The sequence below is a fragment of the Drosophila subpulchrella genome, chromosome 2R (assembly GCF_014743375.2).
Source record: "Drosophila subpulchrella strain 33 F10 #4 breed RU33 chromosome 2R, RU_Dsub_v1.1 Primary Assembly, whole genome shotgun sequence".
In the NCBI taxonomy this organism is placed as follows: domain Eukaryota; kingdom Metazoa; phylum Arthropoda; class Insecta; order Diptera; family Drosophilidae; genus Drosophila; species Drosophila subpulchrella.
Window position 1 is genome coordinate 8,179,812 of NC_050611.1, and position 22,430 is coordinate 8,202,241.

The 22,430-nt window shown below is 41.8% G+C and overlaps 2 protein-coding genes across 10 annotated transcripts in view; one reads left to right on the forward strand and one right to left on the reverse strand.

Annotated features, from left to right (window-relative positions):
• The window catches only part of LOC119549385 (cyclic nucleotide-gated cation channel beta-1), a 74,774-nt gene that overhangs the window by 45,752 nt on the left and 6,592 nt on the right, over positions 1-22,430 (forward strand). For 5 of the 8 annotated variants that reach the window (XM_037857427.1, XM_037857425.1, XM_037857428.1 and 2 more), the window contains 5 exons: positions 2,640-3,443; positions 5,872-6,226; positions 6,980-8,046; positions 22,057-22,208; positions 22,281-22,422. In XM_037857427.1, coding sequence (XP_037713355.1) covers positions 2,640-3,443; positions 5,872-6,226; positions 6,980-8,046; positions 22,057-22,208; positions 22,281-22,422 — 2,520 coding nt within the window. The remainder of the gene's footprint in view (positions 1-2,639; positions 3,444-5,871; positions 6,227-6,979; positions 8,047-22,056; positions 22,209-22,280; positions 22,423-22,430) is intronic. The other 3 variants (XM_037857430.1, XM_037857431.1, XM_037857433.1) reach the window with 1 other exon arrangement.
• LOC119549390 (calmodulin) lies at positions 9,539-11,535 on the reverse strand. 2 transcript variants are annotated; one of them, XM_037857438.1, is made up of 2 exons: positions 10,884-11,535; positions 9,539-10,298 (listed from the first exon to the last, which is right to left on the reverse strand). In XM_037857438.1, exon 1 carries the CDS (start codon positions 11,417-11,419, stop codon positions 10,955-10,957), a length of 465 nt encoding a protein of 154 aa, XP_037713366.1. In that variant the 5' UTR covers positions 11,420-11,535; the 3' UTR covers positions 9,539-10,298; positions 10,884-10,954. The 2 variants fall into 2 exon arrangements, with proteins under 2 accessions (XP_037713366.1, XP_037713367.1); XM_037857439.1 differs by having other exon boundaries at positions 9,540-10,230.

Genomic DNA, 22,430 nt, shown 5'->3' on the forward strand with positions numbered 1-22,430 from the left:
CTTTTGCGCAAGTTTGTCGCAAGTTTCCGTTTCCGGCTGGCAGGCCATGACAAAGTGCCGCACATTAAGCTGAAGATTTTTCATTTTTCTTCGCTCTATCTCACTCAGCCGCTTTCCCTTTCCGCTTGTGGCCTGTTTTTGTTATCACCGAGGTCGCAGCCAAGACAAACCAAAAAGCGTAAAAGTTTAAATTAATGACACTCAACTATTAGCAAAATTAAATAGTGCCAAGATTATGTCTGCAAACTTGGAATGCGGTCAGGGACAGGGATGGGTTTTCCCTTCCGCCCATCTGTCTTTCTCGTTGTGTGTATATATATATGTATTTCTTCGACTTTAGACAGGAAAAGGCCCAATTTGCGGTGACAGCGCCTGAAAGTGGGCAACAGGCTTGTAAATTGCCAATGACGCAATACTCGTACATTGACGTTGTTTGCGTGTAGGTCGAAACTTTCCCCAGACACCGAAATGCACTCTCGAGAACTAAGTTTGCGCGGAACAACTAAAATCAAACAAGTGTGCCGGCTACAATCAGTTTTTGGAATACAGATTGTCTAAAACTTGGTCTTTAACCATTTAAATGTCAACTAAAGTCTATAAATCGTTTGTGAATCGGAACGTTGAACAAAAATAAACACAGGTATACTTTACCTTTAATTAGAAGTGAAGCATCTGATCAATTGAGAATATCCTATTGCAATTGACTTGATTGGTTTATAGATCAAGTGTCAGACATTGTAGCTCACCGGCTAAATTCAATAACAGCTTAGTGAGCAAACAATTGTTGCCAAACGTTCAGATTTCGTTTTTGCTCTATTTTGTAACATAATGTACTTACATTCCCTCAATTTCGTTTCCAAAAGCGGATTAAAAATAGTGAATTAGCCTGATAAACTTCATGTGTACTCACATTTAATGCCAGAGGGGGCGTTGTGAAAGCTCGGGAATTTGTTATTAATTCATTTGCAGCTAAATAACATTTATTTTTCCAGTTTGCCAACCGCAAAAGTATTTTAACGCAGGGCGTGGATGGCGTGGAATTAGTTAATAAATAAACGCGGTCAAGTTGATTTGTATGTGGCCATTAAGCGCGAATTAATTAGAAATTATTGCCCAGCGAGGAAAGTGCAAATTCGTGTCAGAGGGGTCGAAAAGGTGAGTGGGCCGGGGTGGGAGAAATGGAAATGGAAATGGCAGGTGGGCCAAAGTAATTGACAATTTTTGCATTTTAGTCGCGACCCAACGCGACGCGACAGACACTCGACTCGGGGCAATCTATTCAGCATCATTGTTTGGTGGCCTAATTGAATTACGCTGGCCAGAAGCTGAGCAATAATTAAAAGCGGTCTGCCAATAATCAATGGCCAGGCACTCAGCTGGAGGCAGGTATCCATGTGGCACCGTATCCTTGTGTCCTGGAATCCTGACATCCTGGCGGAGGGAGCAACAGGCGGAGGACACGAATGGGTCGTAATAGAAATAAATTGGCGCCGCACGCAGTTCGCTGGCGACATCGCAGATACAGATACAGATACAGATACAGATACAATATCTAGAAGCCAACAGTCCCGGCCATTGTCTGTCTATTCGCCAGTCAAGTGGCACTTGAGCCAGTAGTCCTTTGGATCCAGGATCTTCGGGGCCAATCCGTACGGACCCTTTGCGTGTGGCAGCTCATGAATTTGCAAGTGCCAGTTGCCAGGCAGCTGGTTAAAAGTAATGAAGCTACGGCGTGTGTGCCTTTCTATCACTTTTTTTTCTGTGTTGCATGCTCCATTTAGGCGCACGTAATTAAATCTTACTTTATTAGCACATTTCGGGGGACTCGAAATGGCGATAGAGCAACTTTGGTGCGAAGGTAACTTAGCCATCACCTTACAATCAGGAAACTTAGTTTTGCATGCAAGTTGTATACTATAAACAGAGAAAGATGTTTGTAAGAATTTGTTCCACTCATTTCAACCACTCATCAAATGCAAATTCAATTTAATTAAGCTGTAGAAAATAGCTGTATTTTGTTGGTGTCTAAAAGTATGCAATACAATTTTGAATTAATTTAAAACCACATTTAGACACCCAATAAATAAAGATACCTTATAAAATGCTTTGATTCCCTTCCAAATGTTAGAGTATAAGACCATAGTAATAAATTTACTAAAAGTTTTGGTAAGATTTACCCACAATTATATCCAAATACCTATAAGTCCTAGCTGTACGAATACCTTTGTTCTTGTAACTCTCGTTGTTGTTTCTTGTTGAATGCCGTTGCTATTTGATACCGTTATTGCAGTTGAGTTGTTGTTAAAGACCAACACTTTCAACACCTCCACCACCAACCAGCAAACCACCTGTAGCCACCAAAAAAAAACCACCACCAAACCACCAAACCAATCCTCTCACTCGTTCTTATTGTGATTTATTCGCTCATTTCTGTGTGTGTTTCCGCCTCAAAACCCTACCACTCGCTCTAGAAAAAATCAAAACCAAAAATGTTATTAATGGAGAAATTGCAATTAATTAAACTCTATACTCTTGATCACATTTCTCGTGCTTTTCCCATTCGAACATTAATCAATGCGAAACCAATTGCAAATTAATCGACGACAACAAAAACTGTGATACATTGGTGGCAATTGCAGCTGCCACGCCCAGTTTGAGGCGGTCGACGGCCATAGATGGCGATGCAGATGGCAATGACAACGAAAACCATGTCGATGGTTATGGCGATGCCAACGATGACGATGACGACGTTGATGACGACGATGATGATGATGATGATGATGAACGATGGCTAAGGACGCCGGCTCAGAAGGCTCAGAAGGCTCAGACTCAGGCTCATGCCGCTCACAATGACAGGCTGCAGACCAAAACAACTGTCGCAATACGTCAAAACAACGGCTGCAACAATAGCAGCAGCAGCAACTATAGGACAACAGCAACATCTCAGTCAAACATTGGCCAAGAATTAGCGCCAAGGGCCAGCTTTCCGGAGATAATGCAGCCACGCCTCTCGCTCAATGGGCTGCTCAACCCCTCGCTGATGCCCTCGCCCCGCCCCCTCTATCGGGATCACAGCTCGAGGTCAATCAACCCGCTGACCGCCTATGAGCAGCAAATGGCCGAGCTGGATGGCAGCTTCTATGCGAGCAATGCCGGATATTTGGGCGCCGGAATGGGCGGAAGTGCGGGCGGTGGAACCACCTGTACCAATCTCACGGTGGGCGGTGGTTCGAGTGGTATTTCAGCGGGTGCAAGTGCAAAGGCAGGTGGTGGTGGTGGACCCTCGCAAGTGGGTGGCACTGGCGGTGGTGGTGCCGGTGGTGCTGGTGGTGCCGCCATTCACACAACCGAACTCTCGATCACACCCACAATGGCCGGCGACGAGCAGTTCATCGATCTGGGGAGTCTGCGGCGGTTCTCGATCGATCGCCAGAGCTTTCTCGGTAAGGCCACGTGATCCCAGATCCCAAATCCCTGAAAACAAAAACAAAAGTTAAAAAAAACAAGGAAGAACGCTATAGTCGAGTACCTCGACTATCAGATACCCGTTACTCAGGTAAAGGGACCAAAGGAAAATGGAGATATGCAAGCAGCAAATGCGCCACCTACCGGCGGTAGACAGATTTAAGCGTTGTGGGCGTTAGAGTGGGCGTGGCAAAGTTTTTTTTAAATCAATCGATAGGTATTGACGAGACCAATACATTTAAGTTAAAATTTTTTATCTAGCACGAAAATTGTGGGCTCCACAGGCTTGGGCGGTTTGTGGGCGTTAGAGTGGGCGTGGCAAACTTTTTTTTAGATCAATCGATAGGTATTGACAAGACCAATACATTTCAGTTAAAATTTTTTATCTAGCATGAAAATTGTGGGCGCCACAGATTTGGGCGGTTTGTGGGCGTTAGAGTGGGCGTGGCATATTCGCGTAACAAACTTGCGCTGCGCTCAAGCCTACGGAATCTAAATCTGAAATCCCGTTTCTCTATCTTTGATATTTTCCGAGATATCCGCGTTCATATTTACGATTTTTTGAAGTTTGTGGGCGGTTTGTGGGCGTTAAAGTGGGCGTGGCAAACTTTGTTTTAGGTCAATCGGTAGGTATTGATGAGAACAACACATTTCAGTTAAATTTTTTGTATTAGCATCAAAACTGTAGGAGCCACAGTTTTGCGCGGTTTGTGGGCGTTAGAGTGGGCGTGGCACTCTACTGAAACAAACTTGCGCTGCGCAGGAATCTCAGGAATCTGCATGCCTAATCCCAGTTTTGTAGCTCTTATAGTTTCCGAGATCTCAGCGTTCATACGGACAGACGGACAGACGGACAGACGGACAGACGGACAGACGGACAGACGGACAGACGGACATGGCTAGATCGACTCGGCTAGTGATCCTGATCAAGAATATATATACTTTATGGGGTCGGAAACGCTTCCTTCTGCCTGTTACATACTTTTCGACGAATCTAGTATACCCTTGTACTCTACGAGTAACGGGTATAATTATCAGCAATTTGGTAGCACTAAGAAACACTCCAGTTGGAACAAGGAAGAACGCTATAGTCGAGTACCTCGACTATCAGATACCCGTTACTCAGCTAAAGGGATCAAAGGAAAATGGAGATATACAAGCAGCAAATGCGCCACCTACCGGCGGTAGACAGATTTAAGCGTTGTGGGCGTTAGAGTGGGCGTGGCAAAGTTTTTTTTAAATCAATCGATAGGTATTGACGAGACCAATACATTTCAGTTTAAATTTTTTATCTACCATGAAAATTGTGGGCGCCACAGACTTGGGCGGTTTGTGGGCGTTGGAGTGGGCGTGGCATATTCGCGTAATAAACTTGCGCTGCGCTCAAGCCTACGGAATCTAAATCTGAAATCTCGTTTCTCTATCTTTGATATTTTCCGAGATATCCGCGTTCATATTTACGATTTTTTGAAGTTTGTGGGCGGTTTGTGGGCGTTAAAGTGGGCGTGGCAAACTTTTTTTAGGTCAGTCGGTAGGTATTGATGAGAACAATACATTTCAGTTAAAATTTTTGTTCTAGCATCAAAACTGTAGGAGCCACAGTTTTGGGCGGTTTGTGGGCGTTAGAGTGGGCGTGGCACTCTTTTGAAACAAACTTGCGCTGCGCAGGAATCTCAGGAATCTGCATGCCTAATCCCAGTATTGTAACTCTTATAGTTTCCAAGATCTCAGCGTTCATACGGACAGACGGACAGACGGACAGACGGACAGACGGACAGACGGACAGACGGACAGACGGACAGACGGACATGGCTAGATCGACTCGGCTAGTGATCCTGATCAAGAATATATATACTTTATGGGGTCGGAAACGCTTCCTTCTGCTTGTTACATACTTTCCGACGAATCTAGTATACCCTTTTACTCTACGAGTAACGGGTATAAAAATACATACAAAATGTTAAATTGGTTTTATATTATTATTTAAACGTAGATTTTTCCCATTTTTTTTAGCAAATATTCACTACTACTAAATCAATGTTCTTTTCTAGTAAGAATTTTTGGGTGCATGCAATAAACGCCCTTGGGCCTTACTGCATTGAAAAAAGTGTGATAACGCCCAAGACAAAAGTGGTTATAGGCATTATTTCACTGGGCGTTATTGCTTGAACTCAAACCGTATAACAATTGCCCTTCGCAGAACTTCAAAATGAACTAAAAGTTTACTGGAAAAATTGCTGAGATTTTTCGAAGACATATATTCAAACGATCGAAATCTCAGAGTTTGTCTTATCCCCAAGTGCTCTATATGTTGTTATCTCATCTTTTACCTTTTCCCATTGTTTAAAAAATGTATGTGTTATATAAATACTTTTTACTCAATAAATCTTTTAATTCTACCCACAGATCTAGGACCAAAGTTTGGCATGACCCAGCCTAAATTCGGGCAGAGTGTCTCGCAACAAGGTTTCTTCACTTCGCACGACAGCCTGGCCACACCATGCGCCTCCAGGGCCTCCAACTCGCACATGGCCACTGTAAGCACTGCCTCAGAAATGGATCTTCTGCACAACAAGCAACGCAACAAGTCGCGGGGTCGCCTGAAAGCGGCTGCCAGCGGCGACCAGCCGCTCCTGGGCACCTGGAACCGATCCACGGGCCGCGGCTCGCAGGATAACACACTGGCCGGCGGCGGCGCCACCAGTTTGGCCATGGGCGGCCACAACCAGTACGGTGGCAACTACTGCAACGGCACAGATCGGTAGGTATTAACCTTTAGGTATATATCACTTAAAACTTATCACGGTTATTGAACTATCTGTATTATCTTTAATATGTATCAATCCGCAAAATAACAATAAAACAATGGTAATCAATTCACTAGCGTTTTCAAATTACTATTAATTTAATTTTAGATGTTTAAAAGTATGCAGTGAATAAAAGATTGTCAAGTTTCGATATGAATTGATGGGAAAAAAAATATTGTTGCATTCTTTTAGACAAAACCCTAGTGATTTGTGTGCCACCCCCGAATATCTGAAATAAATAGCAATATAAATAGGACTTTTTAGATAAAATTCCGATCTCCCCTTTAATAACACTATTTTTTTGCTAATAAATAATGATACACTTTTTTAAAAATTATTTAGAATAAGTATTCAAAAACCAATCAGTTGCACTTGGTCATGTTTTTTAAGAAGTTACTAACTGGTTTTCTTAAATGACATAAAACTACATTTGTCTATCTTTTTGGTCCTTTTTCTCGGCGTCCTTCCATAAGGAAGCATTTTCCTGAACCCATTCGATAAATGGGTATCTAAAATCAATGATACTCTGGAGTATCATCAGTTATGGAGGCTCCTCAGAAATAGATTAAGTTCCGAAAGATTGTCGCTTTTCAGAATGCATATGCGTCTGTTTGACATCCCCCTTAAAAATACCTATATTATAATATAGTTTTAAAACACAACTAAATAAGCCAGATTTTAACAGAATTTCTATCTTGCTTGTATAGCTACCCGCGCTCCCGATCGCAGCAGCAGGGGCACCACAATGCCGCCCAGCAGGCGCACCACCCCTACCAGCTGCAGCACTCGGCCTCCACGGTGTCGCACCACCCGCACGCACATGGTCCACCCTCGCAGGGTGGCCCGGGGGGGCCAGGACCACCCCACGGCGGCCATCCGCATCACCCGCACCACGGTGGCGCCGGTAGCGGGGGCGGTAGTGGGCCAGGATCCCACGGCGGACCGCCGCACCACCAGAAGCCACGGCGAACGGCCTCGCAGCGGATCCGAGCGGCGACGGCGGCCAGGAAGCTGCACTTCGTCTTCGATCCGGCGGGGCGACTGTGCTACTACTGGTCCATGGTGGTCTCCATGGCCTTCCTGTACAACTTCTGGGTGATAATCTACCGCTTCGCCTTCCAGGAGATCAATCGGCGCACGATCGCCATCTGGTTCTGCCTGGACTACCTGTCCGACTTCCTGTATCTGATCGACATACTGTTCCACTTTCGCACCGGATACCTGGAGGATGGGGTGCTGCAGACGGACGCCCTGAAGCTCCGCACCCACTACATGAACTCGACGATCTTCTACATCGACTGCCTGTGCCTGCTGCCGCTGGACTTCCTCTACCTGTCCATTGGCTTCAACTCGATCCTGCGCAGCTTCCGGCTGGTGAAGATCTACCGGTTCTGGGCCTTCATGGATCGCACCGAGCGGCACACCAACTACCCGAATCTGTTCCGAAGCACGGCCCTCATCCACTACCTGCTTGTGATATTCCATTGGAACGGTTGTCTCTACCACATCATCCACAAGAACAATGGGTTCGGATCGCGCAACTGGGTGTACCATGACTCGGAGTCGGCGGATGTGGTCAAGCAGTATCTGCAGAGCTACTACTGGTGCACCCTGGCGCTGACCACCATCGGGGATCTGCCCAAGCCGCGCTCCAAGGGGGAGTACGTCTTCGTGATCCTGCAGCTGCTCTTCGGCCTGATGCTCTTTGCCACGGTCCTCGGTCACGTGGCCAACATAGTGACGTCAGTGAGTGCAGCACGAAAGGAATTTCAAGGTGAGTGCACCTTAAAATGATGACTTTAAGTCCCTCTTTCTTGAAAAAGAAAATGGGTTACCATACAATACTGTTTGTGTCAATCACTAATTGTATACTGTGCGTGTATCGGCAGAGCGCAAGCAGGGAATATGGGTACTACCCCTTTTGCTGCAGACAGCTGCTTTGAATCTAAGTATAAACTGAGGGACTATTCCGATAACCTAGATCAAGAAAGTATAAAAAAACAAACATCTTTCAAGAAACACTAGTATAAAAGTCCACATCCTTTAAAAAGCACTAGGCCACTGCACCATTTTGTGAAGTTTTTTTCTTAAACAAATAATCAAAGGTTATTTATTATAATCCGCGAAGAAAATCAAGCCATTATTCATACATCACAGCAAGCTGTTCTGAACGTGATAAACGCTCATTGAAATAGTGCAATATACTTTTAAAAAATGATTGACGACTCTTGATGCAAAGAAAATACTGGGAAAAATAAAACAATAAGGATTTTCTCAACAATAAGCATAGAAATGTTTTCTTTACACAATCAATGATCTGAATACTATCCAAAGTACTTAGCCTGATTAATTGCTGTTTTTGTTTTATGCAAAAGAAAGGAAAGATCTGTGATTGATGTTACGCTCTTTAAATCCTTGCTTACAAATTTCAAGTTTTATTTTGGCATATAAATAAAGCTGGCATTATGATAAAAGAACGAAATATTAATAATGCCACCCAGCTTATCACCGGAATTCCAGCTTTGACTTCTCCTACAAAATGATAAAAGTGAACGTCAACAATAGAAGGCGAAGGTATTTTCCAGCGTATTGACAAAAACTGACCAAACTTGTTGCTCATAGTTGTCCTGACAACTGGAAGAGGACCTTGCAGCATATGAATGCGGATGAAGAAGAAAGGCAACAGGACAACAATGGGCAAATGCTGCCGTACTTATCCTTAAGCTGCGTTGTTTGAAAGGGGGGAATGTACTATATATGATTGTGGGGGTTGAAAGCCGTGCCAGCTTGGCCAATTTTATGCAAAATATTGAAATCTGGCGCAGCTATGGCAATGAGATGATGTGGCTGTGCCAGAGCCAGTGCCAGAGCCCGTAATGCCCATAATGCCCATTGTGTCATACAAAGAGCGCTCGAAGGACCCGAAGGACTCGTGGAGCAATCTCTCGTAGGCTCAGTTGGGCGTACGGCCATTAGCTAAATGAACTCGTTTACTCGGCCGGGCCATAAATAACTGGACGAAATGCAAGAGCAATCCAAGTCAGCTAAGTGGAAAATGCCAAGTGAAAGGCAAAGAAGGACTAGCCCAGGCTACACTGGAAACATTTTTTGGAAAATGAATTCTGAGGTGTCTTAGGAGAAATAAAATGCTTTGACTTTTTTGGAGGTTTTAGGATTAGTAATTTTAGAAAAATTATAGTAATGATTTGAAGGGGGTAAAACCCCCTATCTTAAACATTCGTTTTTTCGTGATAACAGTTTTTTTATAAAATTATAATTTTAAATAAAATAGTTATATGATTTTACGGAAAAATGTGTATACAGTCATGTTTAAAAATTATTAAAGATAGTTTTTTTCTGAGTGCACAAGCCAGGAGGGAAGACGCATTAGAGGAAGCGGAAACGAGGATAAGAAGAAGCGCCAGCAGTGGGCATCATTTCTTGCTTTCATTAAGAGCAGCGTCAGCTGAAAAATATTAAAGCCACTCTCGACGACAACGAGTCAAGGTGGTTTCGGTGGACTCCTGCCAGCAGGGGGCAAACAAAGCACAATTGGACGCCGGTGGGCGTATCCATCCGAAGGGGGCGTGGCACCTTGATTTCTGCTGGCTCTTCCTTCTGGCCAGGCCACTTCTCCTTCAGCTTCAGCATCAGCTTCCTCCAGATCTTCTCCTCTAAGCCCCGCCTGCAGCTGCCGGCCAACTGGCAGCTGACTTGTTTACACAACACTTTGCATGTGTGTTTGTGTGGGGCCATTGCACATGTGTCCATGTGTCCATGTCCATGTCCTGCAAAAGGAGGCGGGGCCGGGGCAGGGGCGGAGGCGGCGGGGTGGCAAAGTCAGCAAGCAAAGCTCTGGCGGCTTAATGGACGAAACGTGCTGCTGAATTAATTTCTGGCTTTATGCTCTCAATTTTTTCCTTTCCGTTTTCCATTCAGATGCCTTCGTTTTTTTCGCCTGCAGTCAGAAATATACCTCAAAGTATCGGTTTCGATTTTAAAATATTTTTTATTGAAATAAGCTGACTGAAAATTATACAAAAATCAATTAAAACTTACAATCCATCTTTTTAAAGTAATATAAAATAATAAATATTATAATAGTTTAAAGAATGTAAGGTAGCTAACCACTACTCGTTGATTTATAAACTTAAATTTGGTATATATATTTCTCAAGTTCCAAATGAAAAATATAATAAATTTTTAAAAACCACTTGATAAGGTATCCAGAAATATAGTTTTTAAGACAAGCCATTTTTAACTATTTACAAAAACGAAGCTGAATTTGATTACAATCTATAGATACATCTTTTAAACATTTTTTGAAGTTATTCCAAGATACTACTTATATTTACATTCAATTTGGAGTTAATAGTTGTCTGTGCTTACTTTCTGTATGTGCAGTATTTTACGGCTCTTTTGCCTTTGAAAGAATGTTAAATTTTTAGGCACTTGATAAGGTATCCAGAAATATAGTTTTTAAGGCAAGCCATTTTTAACTATTTACAAAAACAAAGCTGAATTTGATTACAATCTATTGATACTTTTTTTTAAACAAGATACTACTTATATTTACATTAAATTTTGGAGTTAATTGTTCTCTGTGCTTACTTTTTGTATGTGCAGTACTATTCGGCCCATTTGCCTTTACAAAAATGTTAAATTTTAATTGCGGACCAAGTTCATAAGGGGCTGTGCATAAAGCTCATGAAATCGAGCAGACTTATGTGCCCATCGCCATCCATATCGACTGCACGGCAGATATCCCTGACATCCTCATCGGTAACGACTTCGCCCAGGATGAGCATGATCGCTCTCACATCCTGCCCGCCAATGAAACCGTCGTGATCCCGATCGATTAGTTTAAAGGCACGTTCCAGAGCTTCATCGCTATCTATATCGGCCATTCGGGGTGCCATCATCTGCATGAATTGTGCCAGATTCAGTTCTGTGTCATCTCTCACAGTCACCGTGCGAATGAGATCGTAGAGCTCTGCTTCAGTGATCTCGTGACCCATGGAAATCAGAGCCAAACGCATCTCACTCGCTGAAAGAGTGCCACTTGAGTCCAGATCGTACCTATCGAAGGCATCCTTCAGCTCTTGAACCTGCTCATACGTCAGCTCATGGGCCAAAATAGGAGGCATATTGACCAATGAAACCCCAAAAGCAATTGAGGAAAATTGTATACAAAAAAAAAAGAAAAGAAAAAAACAAACAGAAAAAACCGATGTGTATAGAAACTGACAATCAACTCAACTCAACCGAACTCAAACTCTGTTCTCGATGGCTAATAAAACACTTAGGCAAGCAATTGTTGTTGTTGCGGTCGCAAACTTTTCCGGAATAATAATGCATCATATATACCGAAGGAAAATAAGTAAAAAAAAAAAATAAAGGAGAGATGCTGAAGCTTGCAGCGTTTGGAGAACCATCCATCAATTTGTCAATTCAGCGCTTGCCTTTGAGTGGCCGGCCAAGGGACAGGAATGATGTTAGATGATGATGATGATGGGCAGTAGTTGTGCTGGAGTGCTGGCCATAAAAAATCAAGCAAGGCTTGGATGGCAAAAAGAATAAAATAACAAATTGAATAGATGCTCTTCCATTCCCAGACTCGAAAGGAGTGTGTACTTCTTGATAATCCTTGCCCTGTTAGTAAGACAGTCAATTAAAATCCTTAGTAATTGGTTTGTTCTATAAACACAAAGTATATCATATCTGTTTCTTAAATTTAATCAACTGAATTGGAAAAGCTTTCAATAATTGCCATGTTCTTGAGGCAATTTATGTGCTTCTTTAATATGTGTTGAGATTTGCTTTTGGCAAATGGATAAAATAATAGCAGCAAGAAACTAATTACTAACCATATCACACCGTTTTGCTAATGATTTCTCTCTTGATTTTCACAAATGCTAGAGTTAAGCTTGTCTTTTGTTCTCAGAGGACGGGAAGCCACTGACTTGTCAGGGATTTCTAGGCTTAGCAATAAGTTTTCCGGCAGCCCATTTGATTCGTTCAACTTTGAGGCCCCCAAAGACTTTGAGCCGGGATGATAAGCAAATGAAATGTTGTCGCCGTCCCACATGACGAATGATTAATGACACGAATGATACATTTCTCCCAGGGCAAAAGGCGGATGGTGGATGGCGGATGGTGGATGGCGGACGGTGGATGGCGGATGGCGAAAACCACAAGCCAGTCAAAAGTTTAAACTTAACCTTAACTAAGGCAGGCACTTTTTCACTCGGTGTCACGGTCCCTCGCTGCAAATTGCGCTAGTCAGAGATCTCAGAGCTTAGTGGGGGGATACTGTTTGCAAAGTGACTGAGTCCCGGGGTCTTCTTCTGCTACATTAGCCTACATCCTCCACAACCTACATTCTACATCCTACATCCTACATCCTACTCAGGATTCCTCTGATGCAGCAACAACTTGTGCTTGTGTATTTGCTTAAGCCGAGGTCGCTTTCCTGTTTCCTTCCGCCGCTTTTCCACTTTTCCACTTTCCCGCTGATGCTGCTGGATGAAATCGGGGTGGCTAAGGGGACGGGGGCCAGGGGCGGTCGGGAAAATTGATTTTGAAATAGTTGGTCTGCCTTTTTAAATTTGATTGACGTTATTACATTACATAACATCGCACACTAAGAGGAAAGGCGAAGCAGCTGGCTTAAGTTATTCATCCATTTAGCCCCACTTAGGGGTTGGGGGTTCGGTGGGTTGGCGTTGGTTTTTTTAGGGGGTTGGGTTGGGGGACAACAACAAGTGGAAAACTGTCATTATATTTGAGTTATTGATGGTTCTTTTTCAAAATCATTTTGCAACAATGTTGCCACTAGCCAACCCTATACACACATACACACAGCCACACGTTGACAGAATCTCCACCCATAACCACCACCCACCACCCCCTAACCCACACACACACACTGTTACATTCACGCTTAGTTAAACGCATGGCTGTGGCTTGTTAACGCCGACAAGCGCAAAAGTTTGCCGTTCGCCGAATGCTTGCGATAATCGACAAGCTCTCACATACTCAACCGAATGCACTTAGACAAATAATTAAAAATAAATGGAAATCAATTTAAAAGAATTAAACGAAAATGTTCTCATATAAGGCAGGAATAATGAACATATTATATGAAAACTTCCCTAAATGTTTATTAAAATAAAACAATGTCAGGACTGTACTGATTTTTAATTTTGAGAAATATTTTGGAATTCGATTTGATTTTCAATCGTATTGTTATGCCATTTTGAAAACTTTTAGTCTATATTATAATATCACATAACCCGTTCAGAAACAAGATAATGGCATAACTGATTTAAAAACGATTAAATAATAAAATTCGGGTAAAACCCTGCAAAGAAAAGTCGAAACATATGTCTTTAATAATAAATATTTTCAGCCATCTGATCGTGTCTAAATGTACGATTATAAAGTGATTTATTTAAAAGTCCTAGCAGAATCACATTTTATAAAATTTTCCTTATTTAAAAGAGTATTTATATTTATACATCTTGTTAATTATAAATTTATATTATAGAAAAGCTTTTTGGCATTTTGGTAAATTTAAAAAAAAAACCGTATACATTTTTGGTTTTTCCCAGTGTAAAAAACCCGCACACTGGCTAGCAACCTGCTCACATTCAGGACACATTCTGTATTGGCGCTGTGTATTGAATTTTTGCCTGTTTTGGCAACAGTCCAAACACCATTTCAAAAAGTGACATTTAAAATTATGGAAATTCAGCCCCCATATCTCTGGCCATCCCTCTGGGCCCCATTATGTAATTGTTATTGTAAATAGTTTTATGCAAATTTTCCCGCTGTCAGCAAAACTGTCAACGGACCTTGATTGATGCATGCCGACAGTTTGCATATGAATCATCTCCCTTGTCCCTGTTTGTGCAAGTGTTTCTGTGTGTTTTTCCAATTTTATTTCCTTGCTTTATTTAGTTTTTAAATATTTATGGCATTCTCTGCTTTCCCCACTTGCTGGTAAAGCACTCAGTCTTCATTTACAATTAACGTCTGTTTGGCCTGGCTTGGCGGAACTTGGCTTTTGGCCTCGCAATTAAAACAATTTACGCGCTCAATTTAAGCCAGCACAAACAAACCAGAATGGTGGCCAAGGAGGAGATTTGTAGTGCCTTAGCCAAGCGTTTTCGACTTGGTAAATGCATAATGGACGGAGTGTTGTTGCCCCCCGCCCCTGTTTTTTTTTTGCTGCTGATGCGGCAAGCCCACAGTGGTGGTGCTAAAAATAGCAGCGAGGCGATGTGACGAAAAGCAAACGAACTGAGCCAAGTACGCGCGTCAGCCATTCGACATTGGCCTGGTAACGGCGATATCCTTTTCGCACACTGAGCGAATTAATTCAAGGTTTTCAAGGTCAATAAATCTTTTATTTTAATATTTTCAAGACTCTAAAGTTTTTATCTTTACTTCCTAATTTTTGAAATCCGTCTTATATATCATTTAAAGGATTTGTTATTTCAGAAAGAATTTTCTATATTATACAATATAACACAATATTTGGCATAGTATTTCATTTAAACAACCTTTGGCTACGCCCCTGAATTCATTTAATATAATCTAATAAATTAAAACAAATTAAACATATCTATTAAAAATAGGGACCATCGAGAACCCATTTCTTAAAACATAATAAATCTACAAAAATAAATATTGGTCGATCTTAAGTTACTTGTATAAGATCATATTGTTCTTAATGCAAATATTATAATAGTTTGTTATTTATTGTACTACAATTTTTCTCAGTGGTAGCTCTATAAAAAAAGGAAGGGGTACCGACGAATCCTCCTCAAAGAGACGTCTTCCGAAATGAAAGGATCTGTCAAAGGACTTTTATCATACCTTTCCAGGGTATCGTTTTCTTCGATTAATCCAGCTTCCAGACCGTACCCCTTTCTTTTTTAACACCCCCCACCCCTTACGCCTTTTGCCTTTTTTCAGAGGGGAAGTGGGCGGTAAAAGGGGGATGTCCATTATCCACTTTAAGTTGCCCGCCCTTGCTGCGTGTGTGTGTGTGTGTGAGTGTCCTGGTCTCCTTTCTGCATGGGTGTATGTGTTCAGCTTGGTTTGTGTTTGTTGTTCGTTTCGCTGTTTGCTTTTGCTTGCCACAGCAATGTCCTGTGTTTGTGTGAGTTTATGTTTGCTTCTGGTTATGCCCCACAGTTGTAACCGTGTGTGTGTGTGTGTGTGTGGGGGGGGGGGGGGATATATATATACATACATATATATATGCGGATTCCAATCAATATCGTAGACGCAGTCGCCGCTGGTGGCCGCTTTTGCCCATTAAGCTGCATGTACACCAACTTACTGTCGTATTTTTAGAACATGCCAGTTGTTGTTCTTGTTCCTCTCGCTTTTTTCACTTTTTTGCTGCTGTTGTGGTTGTTGTATTACGGCATGTAGCTGCTCTTTAAGGGCAAAGCATTCCATTATCCTTGAATGGCGAATTTCCCAAGGATTTCAGCATTCAGCTTTCAGCTCCTGATGCAGCTGGCATGCGCATTGTTATTGCAAACTGCTGGCGCTCCGAGGTGGTCGCCGCATTTATTTTTAGTTACCGCCTGAATAAATCCATCCCCAGCATCCCCGGCATCCCCAGCACCATCATCCGCCCATCAGCATCATCCTTGCCCAGCACAGCTCAGCTCAGCTCGGCTCCTCTTGCCACACGGCGGCCATTGTTTGTTGCCCCAGTCCTGCGGAGCCAGTGGAATCAACAGCGGAGGTAAATGCATAATTAAGGTGCAAAAATCAGAGGCCGAATGCTTTTCGCTCGAAATTGGATCTGCACTATTCAAGGGTTTGCCGTATATCTCCGGCTTTGGGCTGTAAGTTATAACTTGCAACATTTCCGGGGTGGAGGAACTACAATGGGGGGATTTCAATCACTAATAAAGGTGGCTTACAATGTGGTACTAGATGAATTGGATGCAAATGTAAGCCATTGGTTGATGTTTCGCTTACCTCAATATGAAAGTTACTCATGTTTTCTGCTAAATGCAACGCATTTGAAGTAGTTGTAATGGTTTATAGCAATATTAATATAAAATAGCTAAATACAATCAACTAAGTCTAAAATGTATTCGGAAAAATATAAATTAAATGTGTAAATTATAAAAGACCAATCAATGATATTAATTAGGTTGAGACCCTCAGCATTATTAATATAATATAAATATAATCATGTGGGTCTAAAATGTATTCGGAATTATATAAATTATATTTGTAGTTTATAAAGGACCAATCAATTATATCAAGTAAGTTGTGATGTATTAAGATCGGATATACGTTTTTTAATTGTTAGAAATTTGGTTACTAATAAAACCCAAATCAATGATATCAAGTAAGCTGAGATGTATTCAGATCGGATATACATTTTTTTACTGCACAGAGAAAATTATGACGTTCTCAAATTGAGTATTTGTATTCTCAATTTGAGGATGTACTGAACTTAAGTACAAAATTTGGAAAAAAAACTCATATTGAGGAAAGTTTAATTAATTTTTAGAAAAAAAACTTGAATTTATCACAAATTCTCAATTTAGTTAAATTCACTTCACAGAAAAAAAACTTGAATTGATAACAAAATTCTTAAATCGAGGAGATGTGCTCTTCAATTTCTAACATGAGAATAAATATTGTCATAACTGCAACCCAAAACCCCAATAAGGAATTGCGAGTTCTCATAATGAGCTCTAGATTATTCCTTTAAAATCAGTTCTGAGAACGAGACGAGAGATGAGCGGACTTTAATTCGTTGCGTCTATGGTTGTCTCCTGCTTAAATTGTTTTTACTTCTTCATAATGATCTCTTATTTGAAAAAATTAAGCTTAAATGGTAATTTTTTCAAGGTATTCAACAACAAATCACAAAAAAATTTCAAATAAATTGAAAAATAGATTATCCCCAAAAGTCAGAGGCACTTAAAAGTAGGGAATGAAGAGTTTACGCCTTAGAAACAAATATTAAACCTTTAAAACATCATAACCTGTGAATTGGTATTCCAAAGCCATTTCCTTCTGTCCTAACCCCCTTATCCCATCTAAATCCATGATATTTGTTCTCCGTATTTGGAAAAACCAAGATGAAACGGCAGGTGGCGAAACTGCAGACCATTACTTCTCCTTCACTCTGCACTTGGGTGATAATCGCAGACAATTCCTTCGATTCCTGTGCGCATTCAGTAAATGCCAGAGCGTTTTATCCCTTTCCCTCTGCAGCTGAACTCCCATTGTTGCGTTGCCGGTCTTCAGTACCCAGTCGCCAAGCCCCATTTCTCCCGGTCCCCGAGCACAACTTCCGTCTTTGGCATAACACATCAGCTTGACTCTTAAGTGGTTTCTAGTTAGTTTGCAATTTTCACTTGGCTAGGACACCCCACAATTCTGCGTTATCCCTTTTTTTCCATTTTTTCCCTCATTTTTTGTTTTGCCATCTTTGTGAATGCTTGTTGGCTGGGTGGTTTTCTGTATGTGCGGCGGTTTATGAAAAGACTGTGGCACCGGAAGAGCAAGTTTTTGTCACGCATATTTACTGTTTGTATGTGATCCCCCCTTTGTTAGCTCGGCAACTTGCAGCAGCAGCAGCAGCAGCAGTTCGTTGCAAGACAATGGCCTGAACTTTTGCCACCAGATTTCTTTTGCAGGCACCCACATATCAGCCACTAAAGTCCACCTACCACCGACTTTTGTCTGCAGTTGATCCTTCGCCGACAATTGTCCTCGCTTTTCAAAGGGGGGAAAGAGACAATAGTCGAGTCAAAACAGTAAATGTAATTATTGGGAAACGGCAGCGCTTAGTTTGAGGTGACACTGCCATCCAGCCACGACCCAAAAACTGGCTAAAAAGAAACAGAAATAACCACCATTCGCCATTGGAAATTGCAACAGAAGCAGATCAAAGTTTGCCGGGGGCAACTGTATGCGAAGCAGAGCATAAAATGAAAAATAAATAAGAAATAAACAGAATGTTGAAGCCAAATGCACTTTTTGCCCCAACGTTCCGTCTCTTTTTGGCCAAACGCAGCCAAGTGACTTGAGGGCAAAAAATGGCAAATTAAATTTTGCTCGCAAAATGCAACGAAATGGAAGAGGAGAGCGGAGAGTGGAGAGTGGAGAGCGGAGAGTGGAGAGATGAGCCCAGGATGCGGTACGAAACGTAACCAAACGAAACAGGACGGAAGAAACAGGATAAGCTCTGTTCAGCCACAGAGCAAGCAAAGGAATTAAAGCTCGAGTAATTTCTAAAAACACCAGAAACCATCCCGAGACTGAGACTAAAAACAGAGACATAGACACAGCCAGGAAACGAGTCTATCGAGAGCAACCGCAATTACCGAGCCAACCGCATAAAATACGGGCCGAAAGCAAAGGAACCCACTGCAGCTCTATTTGTTTATTTTTGCCGGCTGCCATGGGATATGCAATTAATATTTAGATTGATTTTGCAATTGTAACAAAAACCCGCAAAGGACGTGCCAGCAATTGTGGGCAAAAATTCAAACGGCACCGGGTGTCGAATGCAATAAAAATCGTTGAAATTTTCCATGGCTCTCGTATCACTGAAACGTTGGATAGCAAAATGGAGCAGGATCGCAAAAAAAACAAGGAAGAACGCTATAGTCGAGTACCTCGACTATCAGATACCCGTTACTCAGCTAAAGGGACCAAAGGGAAATGGAGATATGCAAGCAGCAAAGCGACATTTAAATGCGCCACCTACCGGCGGAAGACAGATTTAAGCATTGTGGGCGTTAGGGTAGGCGTGGCAAATTTTTTTTTGGATCAATCGATAGGCATGGACGAGACCAATACTTTTCAGTTAAAATTTTTAATCTAGCATAAAAATTGTGGGCGCCACAGGCTTGGGCGGTTTGTGGGCGTTAGAGTGGGCGTGGCATATTCGCATAACAAACTTGCGCTGCGTACAAGGCTACGGAATATAAATCTGAAATCCCAATACTCTATCTTTGATAGTTTCCGAGATATCCGCGTTCATATTTACGATTTTTTGAAGTTTGTGGGCGGTTTGTGGGCGTTAAAGTGGGCGTGGCAAACTTTTTTTTGGGTCAATCGATAGGTATTGATGAGAACAATTCATTTCAGTTTAAATTTTTACTCTAGCATCAAAACTGTAGAAGCCACAGTTTTGGGCGGTTTGTGGGCGTTAGAGTGGGCGTGGCACTCTACTGAAACAAACTTGCGCTGCGTAAGAAGCTCAGGAATCTGCTCGCCAAATCTCAATAGCCTAGCTCTCATAGTTTCCAAGATCTCAGCGTTCATCCGGACAGACGGACAGACGGACAGACGGACAGACGGACAGACGGACAGACGGACAGACGGACAGACGGACATGGCTAGATCGACTCGGCTAGTGATCCTGATCAAGAATATATATACTTTATGGGGTCGGAAACGCTTCCTTCTGCCTGTTACATACTTTCCGACGAATCTAGTATACCCTTTTACTCTACGAGTAACGGGTATAAAAATGGAGGATGGTGCGCCATTTCTATGCGATATATGTATGTAATGGCTGCCAAGAGGCACACACTGTCATTCAATAATCTTTCACTTTGCTGGCGCGTCTGCCACAAAAAGTGTTCGCAAGTGGGGCACGAACATGAGTAAACCAAGCGAGAAACGTAATCTGAATTCCAGAAAATAAAGCTTTATCGAGATTATTTACGTATTAAATTAAATGACAGAGCTCACTATTTCGGTTGCCAGCTCATTTAAGATTGCAAGTACATAATTAGTGAAGCGTTTTTATTGAATTCATTTGCCTTTGTTCAGAAGTCCATAATACAAAGCTTAATTGAAGATTAGTTGTGGTTTAATTAAAACGTGTTATCATTGAACGTGTTTAATGCTGAATTAATTTCCAACTATACCTATTTGTGGGTAATTTTTAAATTGCCTGTATAAAAAGCAAAGTTGTATTTTAATAATATTTAATCTTTTTCTAAGCATGGAGAGGAAAATGTACATTTGGGGTGCCACAGAAATCTTTAAAGACTTATTACGTGTCTAAAAGTATGCTGTGAATAAAGGATAGTCGTCTTTCTATAATAATGCATTATAATTGTGAGTTAAAATATAATGTTGCATACTTTTAGGCACCTACTATATTACATTTAAAAATGATTTCAAAGTCCTAGTGATTTCTTTGGCACGCCGAATGTTTTGTTCTTTTACTAATTTTTTTGAGCCATGTTCTTTTAAACTTTCTTCATAGCTAACTCATACACAACATGTTCAATTGTTTTATATATTTTGAATTTAAATTGACTGGCTAGAAGGCACTTCCAAGGCTGGCTGTCAGTTTTTATCACAGATATGAGATAGCATGTTCATTTATTTAAAAAGAAGAAGCCATTTCCATTACTGCAATACCACTGATCCCCCAGCTCCACTCTTATAAGACAAGCCAGCTGAAATTTGAGTTGGACAACAAAGGACATTTGACAATTGAGAGATGACAAATGACCAACAGGGAAAACTTGAGCTTTGTGTGCCGGGCAGCAGGAGAGCTGACGATTGATTGCATTATAGATGATGTCGTTGCCGGCCACGCCCCCTCCGGACTTTTAGCCCGGTAACAGGGTATTTATTTGTATTCAATCTGTTTGCCTGTTTGTCAGTTGGTTTTCAAATGTTTGCACGAGCAAACACAAAAGACGCAGCACTCAGTTCAGCTGAGTTCCACCTGCCGCCACCCCATTTTCATTCCCCTTTGGCAAGCGCCGACAAATTGTGTCAATATTTGTTACCACTGACGAGCCAAGAGATTTAATTTCCTCTTATCGACTGGGGATGACTTGCCGTAGAGTGCTGAAGCGGGAAACTAGAAACAAAAGCCAGTTGTCATCAATATTGCTCGACCAGGAGTGGTGTTCCCATGTCCCTGCCAGCAGTCCGGTCACATGAAGTGACCCAAGTCCCCTCAGATATTGCCAATCGACCGAACATCGCTCATTGTTAAGCTGCAACTGCACCACTGACCCACCGATAAAAGTGGTTAGTTCATTTGAGCATGCTGCTCCACTAGAAGGGATTCTTAATTGCCGGCTAAACACAAGATGGGTTAGCTAGGAATACTTCTCCTAAGTTGCAGTAATCAATATCAAGCATACGCCAGGTGGGCCGCAAAGAGCTTATATCGGCCGGACAGCCAAAAGCCCTATATTACAAATTTATGCAGACCGTCTTGATTGAACGATTAAAGGATAAATCCCCAGTACCATGGTACAAAATCCAGCATTTTCTGATCGAGCCAAAAAAGAAAGGTGCAAGCCATTTTTTTTCGTTGGCATCGTGTTAAAAAGTCTTTCTTTAAAAATAAAATTAAATATATATTAAGAACAAAATATTATCTCATAACTGAAAAATATTTTTCAAAATAGAAACACCTTCTAAGAAACTCCCTTTTAAAATGCAAATTGTGTAAGCCATTTGGTGAAAAGTACCTGAATTATTTATCTTCCCAAACAATTTTTGTGCATTGAACCCCTGGCAGAGGAGGCTGAAATATATTTTTCTTCTATGGAAAACCGAAAACATTAGATGACCGTGGCCCTTACTGAATACCATTGTACAAGCCCCTAATTTCCACGCACTTTGTATGCCAGTCGCGTATCAATTTCCAGGAAAATCCTCAGCAAATACAAATAAAACATTTTCCTTTCTTGTTTCCTCCCACTTCTTCCCCTACTTTTTTTGGGTTTTTTTCGTATCTTAGCCAAGCTGGATGGCGTGAAGACGTACATGCGGATGCGACGTGTGCCGAATCATCTGCAGGTGAAGGTCATCAAATGGTTCGATTACCTGTGGCTTACGCAAAAATGCTCGGACGAGGAGCGCGCCGTGTCCTGTCTTCCTGATAAATTAAAGGTAAGTACACGGGACCCGAACATGATTTGTCCATTACTAAAGCCGCCATCTTCTCTTATCATCCCAATCCAGGCTGAAATAGCAATTAACGTCCATTTAGATACACTTAAGCGGGTGGAGATATTCCAAAACACCGAGGCCGGTTTCCTATGCGAACTGGTACTACGCCTGAGGCCCGTGCTCTTCTCGCCCGGCGACTATATCTGCAGAAAGGGTGAGTCC